The 16,969-nt window shown below is 43.5% G+C and overlaps 1 protein-coding gene across 1 annotated transcript; it reads left to right on the top strand.

Annotated features, from left to right (window-relative positions):
- The first annotated feature begins 4,561 nt into the window (after positions 1 to 4,561).
- On the top strand, positions 4,562 to 8,586 carry cwc15 (CWC15 spliceosome associated protein homolog). The gene is made up of 7 exons (XM_038990019.1): positions 4,562 to 4,636; positions 5,240 to 5,381; positions 5,550 to 5,662; positions 5,877 to 5,968; positions 6,075 to 6,185; positions 7,901 to 8,043; positions 8,128 to 8,586. Exons 2-7 carry the CDS (start codon positions 5,251 to 5,253, stop codon positions 8,255 to 8,257), a joined length of 720 nt encoding a protein of 239 aa, XP_038845947.1. The 5' UTR covers positions 4,562 to 4,636; positions 5,240 to 5,250; the 3' UTR covers positions 8,258 to 8,586.
- Positions 8,587 to 16,969: the final 8,383 nt, after the last annotated feature.

Raw genomic sequence — 16,969 nt, 5'->3', positions numbered from 1 at the left:
TCTCCAGATCCTTCAGGTTTCGGGGCTGTCGCTGGGCAATACGGACTTTCAGCTCCCTCCAAAGATTTTCTATTGGGTTCAGGTCTGGAGACTGGCTAGGCCACTCCAGGACCTTGAGATGCTTCTTACGGAGCCACTCCTTGGTTGCCCTGGCTGTGTGTTTCGGGTCGTTGTCATGCTGGAAGACCCAGCCACGACCCATCTTCAATGCTCTTACTGAGGGAAGGAGGTTGTTGGCCAAGATCTCGCGATACATGGCCCCATCCACCCTTCCCTCAATACGGTGCAGTCGTCCTGTCCCCTTTGCAGAAAACATCCCCAAAGAATGATATTTCCACCTCCATGCTTCACGGTTGGGATGGTGTTCTTGGGGTTGTACTCATCCTTCTTCTTCCTCCAAACACAGCGAGTGGAGTTTAGACCGAAAAACTCTATTTTGGTCTCATCAGACCACATGACCTTCTCCCATTCCTCCTCTGGATCATCCAGTTGGTCATTGGCAAACTTCAGACGGGCCTGGACATGCGCTGGCTTGAGCAGGGGGACCTTGCGTGCGCTGCAGGATTTTAATCCATGACAGCGTAGTGTGTTACTAATGGTTTTCTTTGAGACTGTGGTCCCAGCTCTCTTCAGGTCATTGACCAGGTCATTGACCAGGTCCTGCCATGTAGTTCTAGGCTGATCCCTCACCTTCCTCATGATCATTGATGCCCCACGAGGTGAGATCTTGCATGGAGCCCCAGACCGAGGATGATTGACCGTCATCTTGAACTTCTTCCATTTTCTAATAATTGCACCAACAGTTGTTGCCTTCTCACCAAGCTGCTTGCCTATTGTCCTGTAGCCCATCCCAGCCTTGTGCAGGTCTACAATTTTATCCCTGATGTCCTTACACAGCTCCCTGGTCTTGGCCATTGTGGAGAGGTTGGAGTCTGTTTGATTGAGTGTGTGGACAGGTGTCTTTTATACAGGTAACGAGTTCAAACAGGTGCAGTTAATACAGGTAATGAGTGGAGAACAGGAGGGCTTCTTAAAGAAAAACTAACAGGTCTGTGAGAGCCGGAATTCTTACTGGTTGTTAGGTGATCAAATACTTATGTCATGCAATAAAATGCAAATTAATTACTTAAAAATCATACAATGTGATTTTCTGGATTTTTGTTTTAGATTCCGTCTCTCACAGTTGAAGTGATATGATAAAAAATTACAGTCCTCTACATGCTTTGTAAGTAGTAAAACCTGCAAAATCGGCAGTGTATCAAATACTTGTTCTCCCCACTGTATATAGGGCAGCAGCCTCTAAGGTCCAGGGTTGCGTAACTGGGTGGAACCCAGCTAGTGATGGCTATTTAACAGTCTGATGACCTTGAGATAGATGCCGTTTTTCAGTCTCTCGGTCCCAGCTTTGATGCACCTGAACTGACCTCGCCTTCTGGATGATAGCGGGGTGAATAGGCCGTGGCTCGGGTGGTTGATGTCCTTGATGGAGGAACTTGAAGCTTTCCACCTTCTCCACTGCTGTCCCGTCAATGTGGATACGGGCGTGCTCCCTCTGCTGTTTCCTGAAGTCCACGATCAGCTCCTTTGTTTTATTGACATTGAGTGAGAGGTTATTTTCCTGGCACCACTCTACCAGGGCCCTCACCTCCTCCCTGTGTAGACTGTCTTGTAATCAGGCCTACTACTGTTGTGTCATCTGCAAACTTGATGATTGAGTTGGAGGCGTGCGTGGCCACGCAGTCATGGGTGAACAGGAAGTACAGGAGGGGGCTGAGCACGCACCCTTGTGGGGCCCTGTGTTGAGGATCATCGAAGTAGAGGTGTTGTTTCCTACCTTCACCCCCTGGTGGCGGCACGTCAGGAAGTCCAGGACCCAGTTACACATGGAAGCGTTCAGACCAAGGGCCCCGAGCTTAATGATGAGCTTGGAGGGTACTATGGTGTTGAATGCTGAGCTATAGTCAATGAACAGCATTCTTACATAGGTATTCCTCTTGTCCAGATGGGATAGGGCAGTGTGATGGCGATTGCATCATCTGTGGATCTATTGGGGCGGTAAGCAAATTGAAGTGGGTCTAGGGTGTCAGGTAAGGTAGAGGTGATATGATCCTTAACTAGCCTCTCAAAGCACTTTATGATGACAGAAGTAAGTGCTACGGGGCGATAGTAATTTAGTTCAGTTACCTTTGCTTTCTTGGGTACAGGAACAATGGTGGACATCTTGAAGCAAGTGGGGACAGCAGACTGGGATAGGGAGAGATTGAATAGGTCCGTAAACACTCCAGCCAGCTGGTCTGTGCATACTCTGAGGACGCGGCTAGGAATGCTGTCTGGGCCGGCAGCCTTGCGAGGGTTAACACGCTTAAATGTCTTACGTCATCACCGGAGAAGGAGAGTCCACAGCCCTTGGTAGCGGGCTGTGTCGGTGGCACTGTGTTATCCTCAAAGCGGGCAAAGAACGTGTTTAGCTTGCCTGGAAGCAAGACATTGATGTTCGCAATGTGGCTGGTTTTCCCTTTGTAGTCTGTGATTGTCTGTAGACCCTGCCACATACGTCTCGTGTCTGAGCCGTTGAATTGCGACTCCGCTGTGTCTCTGTACTGACGTTTTGCCTGTTTGATTTTCTTATGGAGGGAATAACTACACTGTTTGTATTCGGCCATATTCCTAGTCACCTTGCCATGGTTAAATACGGTGGTTCGCGTTTTCAGTTTTGCACGAATGCTGCCATCTATCCACAGCTTCTGGTTTGGGTAGGTTTTAATAGTCACAGTGGTTACAACATCTCCTATACACTTCCTGATAAACTTAGTCACCGTATCTGTGTATTCGTCTATGTTATTCTCAGAGGCTACCTGGAACATATCCCAGTCCGCGTGATCAAAACAATCTTGAAGCATGGATTCCGATTGGTCAGACCAGCTTTGAATAGACCTTAGCACAGGTACTTCCTGTTTGAGTTTCTGCCTATAGGAAGGGAGGAGCAAAATGGAGTCGTGATAAGATTTGCCGAAGGGAGGGCGGGGGAGGGCCTTGAAGGCATTTCGAAAAGTTTAGTAGCAGTGGTCCAATGTTTTCCCAGCGTGAGTACTACAGTCAATGTGTTGGTAGAACTTCGGTAGCGTTTTCCCAAAATTTGCTTCGTTAAAATCCCCAGCTACAATAAATGTGGCCTCAGGATATGTGGTTTCCAGTTTGCATAAAGTCCAGTGTAGTTCTTTGAGGGCCATCGTGGTATCGGCTTCCCTTTGGTGGTAATACGGTCGGCATTTGATTGTGCGGTATTCTAGGTATGGTGAACAAAAGGACTTGAGTTTCTGTATGTTATCACACCATAAATAGTTAATCATGAAACATACACCCCCGACTTTCTGCTTCCCGGAGAGGCCTTTATTCCTGTCTGCACGATGTACTGAGAACCCAGACGGCTGTATGAACGGGGACAGTATATCCCGAGAGAGCCATGTTTCCGTGAAACAGAGTATGTTACAATCCCTGATGTTTCTCTGGAAGGAGATCCTCGCCCTGAGCTCGTCTACTTTATTATCCAGACTGAACATTAGCGAGTAATATACTCAGAAGTGGTGGATGGTGTGCACTTTTCCTGAGTCGAACTAGAAATCCACTCCGAATACCTCTTCTCCACTACGCTGTGTTTTGGAGCAGCCTCTGGAATAAGTTCAATTGCCCTGAGGGCTACGAACAAAGGATCCAATTCGGGAAAGTCGTATTCCTGGTCGTAATGCTGGTGAGTTACCGCTGCTCTGATTTCCAAAAGTTCTTCCCGGCTGTATGTAGTTACACAAAACATTTTCTGGGCTAATAATGTAAGAATAACACACCAAAAAACAAAATACTGCAAAGTTGCTTAGGAGCTAGAAGCAGAGCTGCCATATCTGTCAGCGCCATCTTACTATTTTAAGTGTTTCTAAAATCCCCTATGGGAAAAATGAATGGTGGAAAAACGATTGGAACCATTTCTCTGTTTGACCGCTAGGTTTTGTGGGTATTATGACTCATACTGTGGTACTCTATACTGGCAGCCATCTCATTCAGATTGCACCTCAGTTAAAAAATGCAGTTAAAAACGTTCAAAACAAATGGGACCTCAGAAATCTCTGACTTCCGACTTCAGTGCATTCAAGATAACTGGGGAACTCAAAAAAATATTTTAAAAAACTCAGACTGGGAAAAATCGTTTTGAATGGTCATCCAACTCGGGAATTCGAAGTTGGAAACTCAGGCATCTTTCTACAGCTCCAACTTTCCGAATTGAAGATCACTGACATCATGATTCGACCTCGTTTTTTGTTTCCAGTTTCTTGAAAGTACAAAAAGCAACATACGGACCGTTTGTAGAAAGGTAAAAGTGCATCTGGGAGACGTCACACACCCAAGAAGGCTCACCAATCAACCGACGTAAGTCATTAATGTTAATGCCTTTGGCTCCGGCTATCCTACGAAAGAAAATTTCGCATACGGCGTAACGTCACGTTTCAACCCGTCCAGTTGGTGGCGGCAATACACCTTTTTTTGGGTTGTAGTCCGCCATAAAACCCACAGAAGAAGAAGGACGGCGTGACGTCACTATTTACATCTACAGGGCCTTTCTCTTCCTCATAGTGTGAGGAAAAAGGTACATTTCCTCGAAATTATTCCATATTAGCTTGCTAGCTAGTTGATTTTATTTAAAAAATAATAATAATATATTTATATTATTTTTGTAAACTTGTAGCTGTGGTTACTGTATGACTTATTTTTCTCGCTGAAAAGATAGTAAAGCTAACGTTAGCTGTCAGCCAGCTTGCTAGCTAACAACCCCGGTACACATAACTTACTACTTAGCGTAGACGACTGTGTTGGTGTTTGCACAGCAATAATCAATACCAAGTTTGTACTAAATTCCACGCAATGCGGAAATCGTTATTAAATTTGCTTTACTAACTAGCTGTATCGGTTGGTTAGCTAGCCATATAACTAGCTAGCCTAGATGTCTGTGTTAAGTACAGTACTACTAGCTAGTTAACGTTTCTCGCCAGCTACTCTGTATCTCAGACGTCCACCGTTTGATTGTTTCATCATGGCGAGTTAGCTAACTAAATACGTATTGAGTTATGTTAACGTGACATAAAAAGACGTTGTCAAGTGATTTGATGTGTTAATGGGTGATTAGTTATGTATCTGTTGCCATTTATGTTCTCGCTAGCTAGCTATATTTCCTTGGGTTTTCTATTTTTAGAGCTACCAAAAATGACAACAGCCGCGAGACCAACGTTTGAGCCAGCGAGAGGAGGGAGAGGGAAGGGAGAGGGCGATCTCAGTGCCTTGTCCAAACAGTACTCAAGCCGAGATCTGCCTGGTCACACAAAGATCAAATACAGGTGAGTGACACAAGTAACAAAACCTATTCTTGTTGTGTTTTGACATCTTGGCATCAGTCTTTCCCCATACCATATGGCTTAGTGCTGCACTGCACCAGTTGTTGGGAACAGGTCCCTCTGGTTGACGGTAAAGTGATGTCTCACTGTGTCCCTGTCTCATCCCCTCAGACAGCCCACCCAGGATGCCCCCGAGGAGGTGCGTGCCCGTGACTTCCGCAGAGAGCTGGAGGAGAGGGAGCGTGTTGCTGTCCGGGAGAAGACCAGAGAGAGGGGACCTAGAGGTGGGTATCCAGGCATACACATAAACTCAGACCTGAGGTAAAGATTGAACTGAATGTAAAATATTGTCTGCTGTGTGTAAAGAAGATCAAGAGAATTTAGCATCTGACATACCATTATGCCCAAAGGTTATTTTTTGTTGACATGAGTCATCTGCAGGGGCTTTCATCTCAAGCAAGTATCATTGAAATTGTGGTTTCTCTTTTTAATTTTCAGAACACACCACATCTTCATCCTCGTCCTCAAAGAGGCCCAGACTAGATCAGATCCCTGCTGCCAACCTTGATGCAGACGACCCCCTCACTGACGTAGGTGCCACATGTTCATCCACCTGTCACATTAAAGTCTGTGCTTTAAAAAAAAAAATGTAAGCTCAGCCTCTAACCTTTTATTGTTTTATGTTTTTGGGTGTAGGATGATGAAGAAGATGATGACTCTGAGGACAGTGATGATGATGACACTGCAGCTCTGCTGGCTGAACTGGAGAAGATCAAGAAGGAGCGGGCTGAGGAGCAGGAACGCAAGGTAAGGCCGCCAATGCAGAGATACGAGTCGCTACAAGATAATCAATAGCTGCACGGTCACAGTCGTGCCAGTTGAATCCAGCCAAGTGCAAATGGCTTTCTCCGGTATTGCTGAGTAGTAGAAGAGAATAGGGCTCAATTGACCTGCTAAATTAATGGGTTGTTTTGTTTGAAAAGTATGTGGACACCTGCTAGCCGAACATCTCATTCCAAAAACATGGGCATTAATATGGAGTTGGTCCACCCCTTTGCTGCCTCCACTCTTCTGGGAAGGTTTTCCACGAGATGTTGGGACATTGCTGCGGGGACTTGCTTCCATTCAGGCACAAGAGCATTAGTGAGGTCGGGCACTGATGTTGAGTGATTAGGCCTGGCTCTAAGTCGGCGTTCCAAATCATCCCAAAGGTGTTCAATGGAGTTGAGGTCAGGGCTCTGTGCAGGTAGTCAAGTTCTTCCACACCGATCTCGACAAACTATTTCTGTATGGACCTCACTTTGTGCATCGGGGCATTGTCATGCTGAAACAGGGAAGGGCCTTCTCAAAACTGTTGCCACAAAGTTGGAAGCACAGAATAGTCTAGAATGACATTGTATGCTGTAGCGTTAAGATTTCCCTTCCCTGGAACTAAGGGGCCTAGCCCGAACCATAAAAAAAAAAAATAGCTCCAGACCATTATTCCTCCTCCACCAAATTTTACAGTTGGCACTATGCATTTTGGCAGGTAGCGTTCTCCTGGCATCTGCCAAACCCAGATTTGGCCGTCGGACTTCGATGGTGAAGCGTGATTCATCACTGCAGAGAACGCATTTCCACTGCTCCAGAGTCCAATGGCAGCGAGCTTAACCTCACTCCAGTCGACGCTTGGCATTGCGCATGGTGTTCCTAAGCTTGTGTGCGGCTGCTCAGCCATGGAAACCCATTTCATGAAGCTCCCGACGAATAGTTATTGTGCTGATGTTGCTTCCAGAGGCAGTTTGGAACTCGGTAGTGAGTGTTGCAACAGAGGACAGACTATTTTTATGTGTTACACGCTTTAGCACTCACTGGTCCCGTTCTGTGCGCTTGTGTGGCCTACCACTTCACGGCTGAGCTGTTGTTGCTCCTAGACGTTTTCACTTCACAATAACAGCACTTAGTTGACCAGGGCAGAAATTTGACGGACTGACTTGTTTGACGGTGCCACGTTGAAAGTCACTGAGCTCTTCAGTAAGGTTGTTCTACCGCCAATGTTTGTCTATGGCGATTGCATAGCTGTGCTCGATTTTATACACCTGTCAGCAACGGGTGTGGCTGAGATAGCCGAATACACTAATTTGAAGGGGTGTCCATATTCTTTCGTCATTGTAGTGTATAATCCTGGTCAGACATTTTCTGACTTGGATATATACATATTGATTCAACTGTCAAACCCCATCAGAACCCAAAATATAAGATTGGAGTAAATCCCTGAAAACATGCATGAAACTAATGTTGATATATTGGCTGGTCAGTCCTTGCATCTATAGCTCTATGAATTTCAGAGTGGTTACATTTGTTTCAACTCAGGACTGGCCCTTTATACATGTCTACTGTTTTTGTTGATTTTTGAGATGCTTGCAAGTAACTATTTGAACATTTTATCAAGGCCAATCAGAAAGTGGCTAAAGTATTGATCTTAGCAACAATGAGAGCTTTGCACCTGGTCCTCTCTGTACACGTTTCGTGTCCTGTACCAGGAGCGGGAGCAGAAAGCTGAGGAGGAGAGGATCCGCATGGAGAACATCCTGAGTGGGAATCCTCTGCTCAACCTGGCAGGACAGCAGCAGCAGCAGCAGCAACAGATAGTCCCCACCCCGACTGCCTTCAGCGTCAAGAGGAGGTAAACACACACAAACACAACTGCCTGGGGCATGGCTGTGGATGACAGTTGTTTTATATCCTCTCCTGTCTCTTTCTCTCTAAGGTGGGACGATGATGTAGTGTTCAAGAACTGTGCAAAGGGAGTGGATGAGGCACGCAGGGAGAAACGCTTTGTCAACGACACTCTGCGCTCTGAGTTCCACAAGAAATTCATGGAGAAATATGTGAAGTAGAACTTACAACTCTGCTTTGAAGGTGTTTAATTTCACTCGGCTGTGCTCTGTTTCCAGTTCATCACTGACTGATAGGGATTCGTCTGAAAACATTGAATGAACCTGAAGAATGGAGGGACCCCCACACACCGACCGAATCCTCTGTATATAAATGAATCTAATGCTTGACATAAACAGATTAACTAATTTTGTTTAGTGTTAACAGCATTTTCTACCCTTGAAAGAAATGGTTGCAATTGCGACATCGTCAACTTTTTGTTATTTTGCTTTTAGCCTTTTTTTTAAGCGATGTTAATAAAAACAATAAATAAAACCTGTCTGTGAGAGGGCTTTTATTGTTTTGTCATTGCTTTTAGTTTTGTGCCCAGGAGTTATAATTCTGCAATGGCAAGCTCCACAGCATGCCTTTTCTCTCCTTAAATTTTTTAGGGGCTTATTTTGTGGTCATTGAAAGGCTAAGTGGCACATTACCTTCATGCCTTTTAATTGAGATGAGGTTAAACCTTTCTGCAGAGGATGTTTATTTTAACTGAAGTGAATTGTTGGTTATACTTACTGTCAGCTGCAACCCACCCTGACTGACTGCCTCTACATCAAGAGGAGGTACACACACACCGGTGAATGAGTCCACTGAATTAGAGGGGAGATTCAGTAACTCTTTAATGGACAATGGAAGTTAAGTAAAACTAATGCAATGTCCAAAAGCCGAAACACTGGTTTTACTTATGTTTTAACTTCCATTGTCCTCCAATAGTTGCTGAATCTCCCCTTTTATTTTAGTTTGCTCTTCAGTTCATGCACCTTGGTTGGAGAGCGAGGTTGCGGCAGTGCTCCCTTTCCTTTGCTGAATGAGTCCAGCCATATTCTTCATAACGCATCACACTACTCAGTGTGGTAGAGAAATGTGGAAAGATGAATAAGTATTTGTATTTTGTCTGCTTTGATGAGCTAAGCTGTTCCCAATGAATGTCTTCTTTCGTTTGAATTTAAGCTTGCCAGATGTTATTTTCCTCGTGATAAAGGCAAACATTTAGCTCTGCAGATGTGCTTGACATTAATATTGAGATGGTGTGATTGTATGTTAGTCTTGCAATAGACACATTCTTCACTTTAATTATGATGACATACATTTTCCTTTCAGCAAATTAGGTCCTCAGCCAGCAGTGCATCTCCAGGGAACTCTGTTCTGGGTGGTTTTCTTGACCTTATTCCATGTGGTTCCTGCCTTCTTAATTTCCTCCTCACTTCAATGGTAGGTAGGTCATTTGACACCTCCTGTCTCAGCCTCCAGTATTTATGCTGCAATAGTTTGTGTTGGGGGTCCTAGGGTCAGTCTGTTATATCTGGAGCATTTATCCTGTCTTATCTGGTGTCCTGTGTGAATTTAGGTATTATCTCTCTCTCGCGGAGGATCTGAGCCCTAGGACCATGCCTCAGGACTACCTGGCCTGATGACTCCTTGCTGTCCCTAGTCCATCTGGTCGTACTGCTGCTCCAGTTTCAACTGTTCTGCCTGCGGCTATGGAACCCTGACCTGTTCACCGGACGGGCTCCCTCTCCCAGACCTACTTTTTTCAACTCTCTAGAGACAGCAGGCGTGGTAGAGATGCTATGAAAGGCCAACTGACATTTACTCCTGAGGTGCTGACCTGTTGCACCCTCTACAACCACTGTGATTATTATTATTCGACCCTGCTGGTCATCTATGAACGTTTGAACATCTTGGCCATGTTCTGTTATAATCTCCACCCGGCACAGCCAGAAGAGGAATGGCCACCCCTCATAGCCTGGTTCCTCTCTAGGTTTCTTCCTAGGTTCTGGCCTTTCTAGGGAGTTTTTCCTAGCCCCTGTGCTTCTACACCTGCATTGCTTGCTGTTTGGGGTTTTAGGCTGGGTTTCTGTACAGCACTTTGTGACATCAGCTGATGTAAGAAGGGCTTCATAAATAAATTTGATTGTTCAACCTTTCATACCAAAGTTAAGAATAGTACGCCTCGTGGGGAAACGTAGGAAAACGATTAACTGGCTGAATGTAACCCATGTTTTTGTTTGTTCAATCATGTTTAGTTCTACAATCTTACTTTGCTGACCTTGTACACAATGTTTTTAGCCATTCTCAGAGGAAAACGGAAATAAAATAAGAATGCACTTGTTCATTCAGTTTGTTCCCTAACCATGCACTTTGGTTGAATGTATTGCCAGTATGCTTTTTCCTGGTCAGAATACAAAAAGGTACATGCCATTGGAAGACCTTCCACAGACAATATTTGACTGACGGTCTTTGTGATTGCAATACCGCAGTCCTCAGATGTACAGAAGTCATTATATTATCGGCTGTTCTCTTTCACTCAAAGGCTGAACAGTAATCATAAAGGGCTCCATTCTGACTTAGGAAAGACATAAATTCCTACGCACTTCTCAGTACATTTATCTTAAGCCATCCCTTTAAAGATGGTGTACCTTTAATTAGAAATTTGTCTACAGACTAGAATACATTGAGAGAACAGGTTCAGAAAATAGGGATCAATGAAAGTCATCTAAATATATGCATATTCGTCTCTGTTTCAACACCAACTGGTAGATTTAAAAATACTCTGATCTTGTTAATGATTTAGGCACATTTTAGGGTTGTATGAATCGTTAAAAAGCAAACTGTTTTGGAGAGCCTCTACGCATTAAATATATTGATGAATAAAAAATGGTGGTTTGAGTCATTCAGAAATTGTTCATGTTTAACCCAAGGTAATGTATATACAATTATAATAGGAAGAATAGTGTACAATAGCAGGCTATACCCTCATTTATTGCCTGCACTAGCCATGGAACTATCTAATGACATAGCCAAGTGTCGGGTTCAAACTGTTCGGTCTTGGTCTGTGCTCTGCTCTGCTCCATAACAATTTCATTAAATATTACGAATGATCCCCGCAACAACCACATGTCCGTGATGGAGTTCACAAAGAAAGCAAATGAAGGTAAACTAAACAATGGAATGGAATGATAATGTAGGCTATACCAACTGAAGGGAACTACCAGTAAATTGAATATGTGTTATTAGGCCTACTGAGGGTCGAGACTGATTGTGGTACTTAAAAAGTTGGGGTAGCCTGTAATTACAACATTTGAGAGTGCCCATCCCTGCCAGTTAAAAGGCTGTAAAATGTTTATTCTGCATAATGGCACAGCACTTCATAAACTTTACTGTGGGAAAGTTGATATGCTTCAGTTTGCTGCCATATGACTGGTTTCACATGTCTCCAGCGATAAGGTAAAATATATCTAAAACAAGTGTCATTTATATTTACAATTCCCTTATCCAAACAGAATACTAATTTACCTAGCTCTTATCAATAGTGTTGCAAATTACAGTGCATGGACAATGGTGTTATTTCTATCGGAAAAAATAAAGTAAATTATTTTTCCACTTGGTAGTTCGCTGGACCTTATTCATGGTTTCGTCATGTGTAAAGTTGGTGGAATTATTAGGGAATTAAGTAAAGGTCAGAAAACTGCATATCTGTAGGCACACCTTCATTTATTCCATCTCCACCCAAAATGAATGGCAAGTGCATAAAAAGGGAATAACGTTCCATTTACACACGCTTAACTCAGGTTGGAATCAGGGCCATAGCAATTTGCTGCTTAAAAAAAAAATGACTGTATGAGATGAGCAAGCTGGAATAGCAAGAGGCTGACCTGAGCTGAACAAGGGTTATTCACACTCCCATTCACAGCATCTACTGGACCATTGATCCCTCTTTGATCTCACTTTGTTCAAAGTGCCTATATATTTCAGATCTTGTTAAAAGAATGATATGGTTCAGCCTGTCAACTAGCAGAATTTAGACTGACTAAATAAGGATGTAATTGAAGGGTTACTCAGCATCAGCAACCATCTAATTCTCTGACATTCTACTTGGCACTGTCAAAATTAAGCCAGGAAATTAGGATAGGTTTCTCAAATTGACATTTTTGTTTTGATGAAACAAAAGCTAAGAAAGACAATCACCACTACGTAAACTTTATTTGCAAAGAATCCAATTCTAGGTAGGAGCAATGTAAAAAAAATATATAATGTTCTATTAAAATGTTCAATTTGCTGGAAGTTATGAGTTTTTCCTACCAAGGTCATTGCTAAGGTCCACTCATTAAAGAGCCAGTCTTTTCCAGACATTCCATTTATCTGTAAGCTAAGTGCTTCAGTATTATAAAAGGAAAGGGATTCCATGCTTTGGATTGAAACCCTCCACTGGCCAGACTAAAGGTGAAATCTCTCCAACTCAGTATCCTGTACCCTCTATGACCACAGTACCCTAATGTAGCAGCTACTATTCAAACACATTATGGCACATCACACAAAAAACAAGAAAGAGAGACTGAAAGCCAGCTTCTATCTAACATCATCACATCCACAACAAGGACATCAGCCAACTGAACCACGGCCTGAAGGTGGAGACAGTACAGGTGCAACAAAGCTGGGACCGAGAAACTGAAAGCCAGCTTCTATCTTCAGGCAATCAGACTGTTGACTATTCACTACTAGCCAGCCTCCGCCCAGTACCCTGCCCTGAGATTGTGTCACTGTTACTAGCCGGCTACCACCCGGTACACCACCCTGCATCTTATGTACAAAGGCTGTGTACAAATGACTATGTACAAAGGCTGCCCTTTGTACATAGTCATTAAACACTGGTCATTTGAATAACGTTTACATACCGTTTTACCCACTTCATATGTATATACCATATTATAGGCAAGGTTCATCCTATATACTGTCCATAATGTCAATACACACCATCATATGTCTCATATCTATCTATATTGCCACATCACCATATTGTGATGCCCATGTTCCAGTCCCATGGAGTTAAAAATATAATTTATCATGGCATTGAACAAGATGGGACTGGTTGTGTGTGTGGTCCCATTTTCCATTTCACAAAAAGTGAGGGGTAACCGTGAGGGAGCTGTCCCAATATAAACCTGTATCAACCGTCCAAATAATACAACTCAAGATCCAATTATATAATCTCCCACAGATCCCTTAAGGGTACAGTAGTCCTTCTGGCTACAATTTGTCGTAGGCCTTTCCAGGGCTCTTTTGTGTGCCTGGCTTTGCATACAACAATCTCAGCTCAATCTCAGCTCTGAATAGTTATTGTTTTTATGCAGATTTTTTTTATATTAGCATGAAAATCTGTCACCAATTGGATGGAAACCTAGCCATGGTTGACATGGTTGTTGCATTCATCCATTTTCAGTCTTGTGTACTTCAACAAGTCACATTATGCTGGCTTGCAAAGTGATATGTACACTGAACAAGATATAAACAACATTTAAAGTGCTGGTCCCATGTTTCATGAGCTGAAATAAAAGATCCCAGAAATGTTCCATACCCACAAACATTCTATTTCTCTCAAATTGTGTGCAGAAATTTGTTTACATCCTTATTAGTGAGCATTTTTCATTTGCCAAGATAATCCATCCACCTGACATGTGAGGCATATCAAGAAACTGATTAAACAGCATGATCATTACACAGGTGCACCTTGTGCTGGGGACAATAAATAGCCACTAAAATGTGCAGTTGTCGTCACACAATACAATGCCACAAATGTCTCAAGTTGAGGGAGCGTGCAATTGGCATGTATTGGCAGCTGACTGAAAGAATGTCCACAAGAGCCGTTGCCAGAACATTTTATGTTAATTTCTCTACCATAAGCCGCCTCCAACATCATTTTAGAGAATTTGTCAGTAGATGCAACTGGCCTCACAACCTCAGACCACATGTATGGCGTCGTGTGGGCGAGCGGTTTGCTGATGTCAACGTTGTGAACAGAGTGCACCATGGTGGCGGTGTGGTTATAGTATGCGCAGGCATAAGATATGGACAACGAACACAATTGTATTATATTGATGGCAATTTGAATGCACAGAGATACCGTGACGAGATCCTGAGGCCCATTGTCGTGCCATTCGTCCACCACCATCACCTCATGTTTCAGAATGATAATGCATGGCCCATGTCGCAAGGATCTGAACACAATTCCTGGAGCTGAAAATGTCCCAGTTCTTCCATGGCCTGTATACTCACCAGACATGTCACCCATTGAGCAGGTTTGGGATGCTCTGTATTAACATGTACGACAGCGTTTTTAAGTTCCTGCCAATACCCAACAACTTTGCACAGCCACTGAGGAAGAGTGGGACAACATTCCACAGGCCACAATAAACAGCCTGATCAACTCTATGCGAAGGAGATGTGTCACGCTGCATTTGGCAAATGGTGGTCACACCAGGTACCGACTAGTTTTCTGATCCACACCCCTACTTACATTTTTTTTTAAGGTATACAGATGCATATTCGTATTCCCATTCATGTGAAATACATAGACTGTGGCCTAATGAGTTTATTTCAATTGACTGATTTCCATATATAAACTGTAACTTAGTAAAATCTTTGAAATTGTTGTATGTTGCATTTATATTTTTGTTCAGTGTATTTATCAAAGTGCAGCTGCCTCTACTCTTAAACACCTTGCTGCCGTTTTTCATAGCGCCTTGAGTTTTATCACAGAAAATAGTATTATTACTCTTCACTGTATTCTTTACCAAAAGGTTGGCTGGACCTCTTTGAAGTGACATAGATCACATCCTTACACTCTTTTTGTTTACAAGCCCTGCTCCACAAACTTCCGACTTACCTAACATCACTGTTAAGATTTACAATGACAAGTTATCAAACCTGTTCACAGGGTTGGTTAACTCTGGAGACTCCTTTGGTGTCTAGAGAGTTAGGTTGGTTTACTTGCACCTTGTGTGTGGAATGATCTACAATGCACTTAAAAAAAAATGAATTGGTACCTCTAGGGCATTTCAGATGGCTGTAAGGGGACCTTTTTATTGAAGAATATGTCTGTTTTTTATGATTGCGTTTAGCTTTATGTGTATTGTTGTGTATAATAAAGTGTATTTTAATGTGTATATGAATTTGTAGTTTCATGTGTTTCTTCTATTTGGATGTGTATTGTGGTGCTATACAGGGCTCACCAGGAAAAAATATACTTGTCTCAGCATTGACTCCCTGTAAATGTAAAAAAAATAGAAATATTAAAGTGTGTCATTGTACCATCCCACCACTAGAGGGAATAGTAAGCTCTGTGTCTAAATCGAATCAAATTTTATTGGTAACATGGTTAGCAGATGTTATTGCGAGTGTAGCGAAATGCTTGTGCTTCTAGTTCCGACAGTACAGTAACATCTAACAGTAATCTAACAAATCCACAACAACTACCTAATACACACAAATCTAAGTAAAGGGATGGAATAAGAATATATACATATGGATGAGCGATGACCGAGCAGCATAGGCAAGATGCAATAGATGGTATAAAATACAGTATATACATATGAGATGAGTAATGCAATATATGTAAACATTATTAAAGTGGCATTATTGAAGTGACTAGTGATTCATTTATTAAAGTGGCCAATGATTTCAAATCTGTATGTAGGAAGCAGCCTCTGTGTTAGTGATGGCTGTTTAACAGTCTGATGGCCTTGAGATAGAAGCTGTTTTTCAGTCTCTCGGTCCCAGCTTTGATGCATCTGTACTGACCTTGCCTTCTGGATGGTAGCAGGGTGAACAGGCAGTGACTTGGGTGGTTGTTGTCCTTGATGATATTTTTGGCCTTCCTGTGACATCGGGTGCTTTAGGTGTCCTGGAGGGCAAGTAGTTTGCCCCCGGTGATGCGTTGTGCAGACCGCACCACCCTCTGGAAAGCCTTGCGGTTGTGGGAGGTGCAGTTGCCATACCAGGCGGTGATACAGCCCGACAGGATTTTCTCAATTGTGCATCTGTAAAGGTTTGTGAGGGTTTTAGGTGACAAGACACATTTCTTCAGCCTCCTGAGGCTGAAGAGGCCTTCTTCACCACAATGTCTGTGTGGGTGGATCATTTCAGTTTGTCCGTGATGTCTACGCCAAGGAACTTAAAACTTTCCACCTTCTCCACTGCTGTCCCGTTGATGTGGATAGGGGGGTGCTCCCTCTGCATTTTCCTGAAGTCCAGGATCATCTCCTTTGTTTCTCGTCGTTGTTGGTAATCAAGCCTACTATTGTTGTGTCATCTGCAAACTGCATGGCCACGCAGTCATGGGTGAACAGGGAGTACAGGAGGGGGCTGAATACGCACCCTTGTGGGGCCCCAGTGTTGAGGATCAGCGAAGTGGAGGTGTTGTTTCCTACCTTCACCACCTGGGGGCGGCTCGTCAGGAAGTCCAGGACCCAATTGCACAGGGTGGGGTTGAGACCCAGGGCCTCAAGCTTAATGATGAGCTTGGAGGGTACTACGGTGTTGAATGCTGAGCTGTAGTCAATGAACAGCATTCATTCTTACATAGGAATTCCTCATCCAGATGGGATAGGGCAGTGTGCAGTGTGATGGCGATTGCATCGTCTGTGGACCTTTTGGGGCGGTAAGCAAATTGAAGTGGGTCTAGGGTAAGGTAGAGGTAATATGTTCTTTGACTAGTCTCTCAAAGCACTTCATGATGACAGCAGTGAGTGCTACGGGGCAATAGTCATTTAGTTCAGTTACATTTGCCTTCTTGGGTACAGGAACAATGGTGGCCATATTGAAGCATGTGGGGACAGCAGGCTGGGATAGGGAGAGATTGAATATGTCCGTAAACACACCAGCCAGCTGATCTG

This window comes from Salvelinus namaycush, chromosome 3 (assembly GCF_016432855.1).
Source record: "Salvelinus namaycush isolate Seneca chromosome 3, SaNama_1.0, whole genome shotgun sequence".
NCBI lineage: Eukaryota > Metazoa > Chordata > Actinopteri > Salmoniformes > Salmonidae > Salvelinus > Salvelinus namaycush.
The sequence above is the reverse complement of the archived record's forward strand: the minus strand, read 5'-3'. Positions and strand labels throughout refer to the sequence as shown.

What these genes read in the sequence shown, in the direction of transcription:
- cwc15 (XM_038990019.1), top strand. Translation starts at nt 5,251, where the DNA reads ATGACAACAGCCGCGAGACCAACGTTTGAGCCAGCGAGAGGAGGGAGA. An exon ending in CTGAGGAGCAGGAACGCAAG is followed by an intron (nt 6,186 to 7,900) that starts GTAAGGCCGCCA and finishes GTCCTGTACCAG; the next exon opens with GAGCGGGAGCAGAAAGCTGA. An exon ending in GCCTTCAGCGTCAAGAGGAG is followed by an intron (nt 8,044 to 8,127) that starts GTAAACACACAC and finishes TTTCTCTCTAAG; the next exon opens with GTGGGACGATGATGTAGTGT.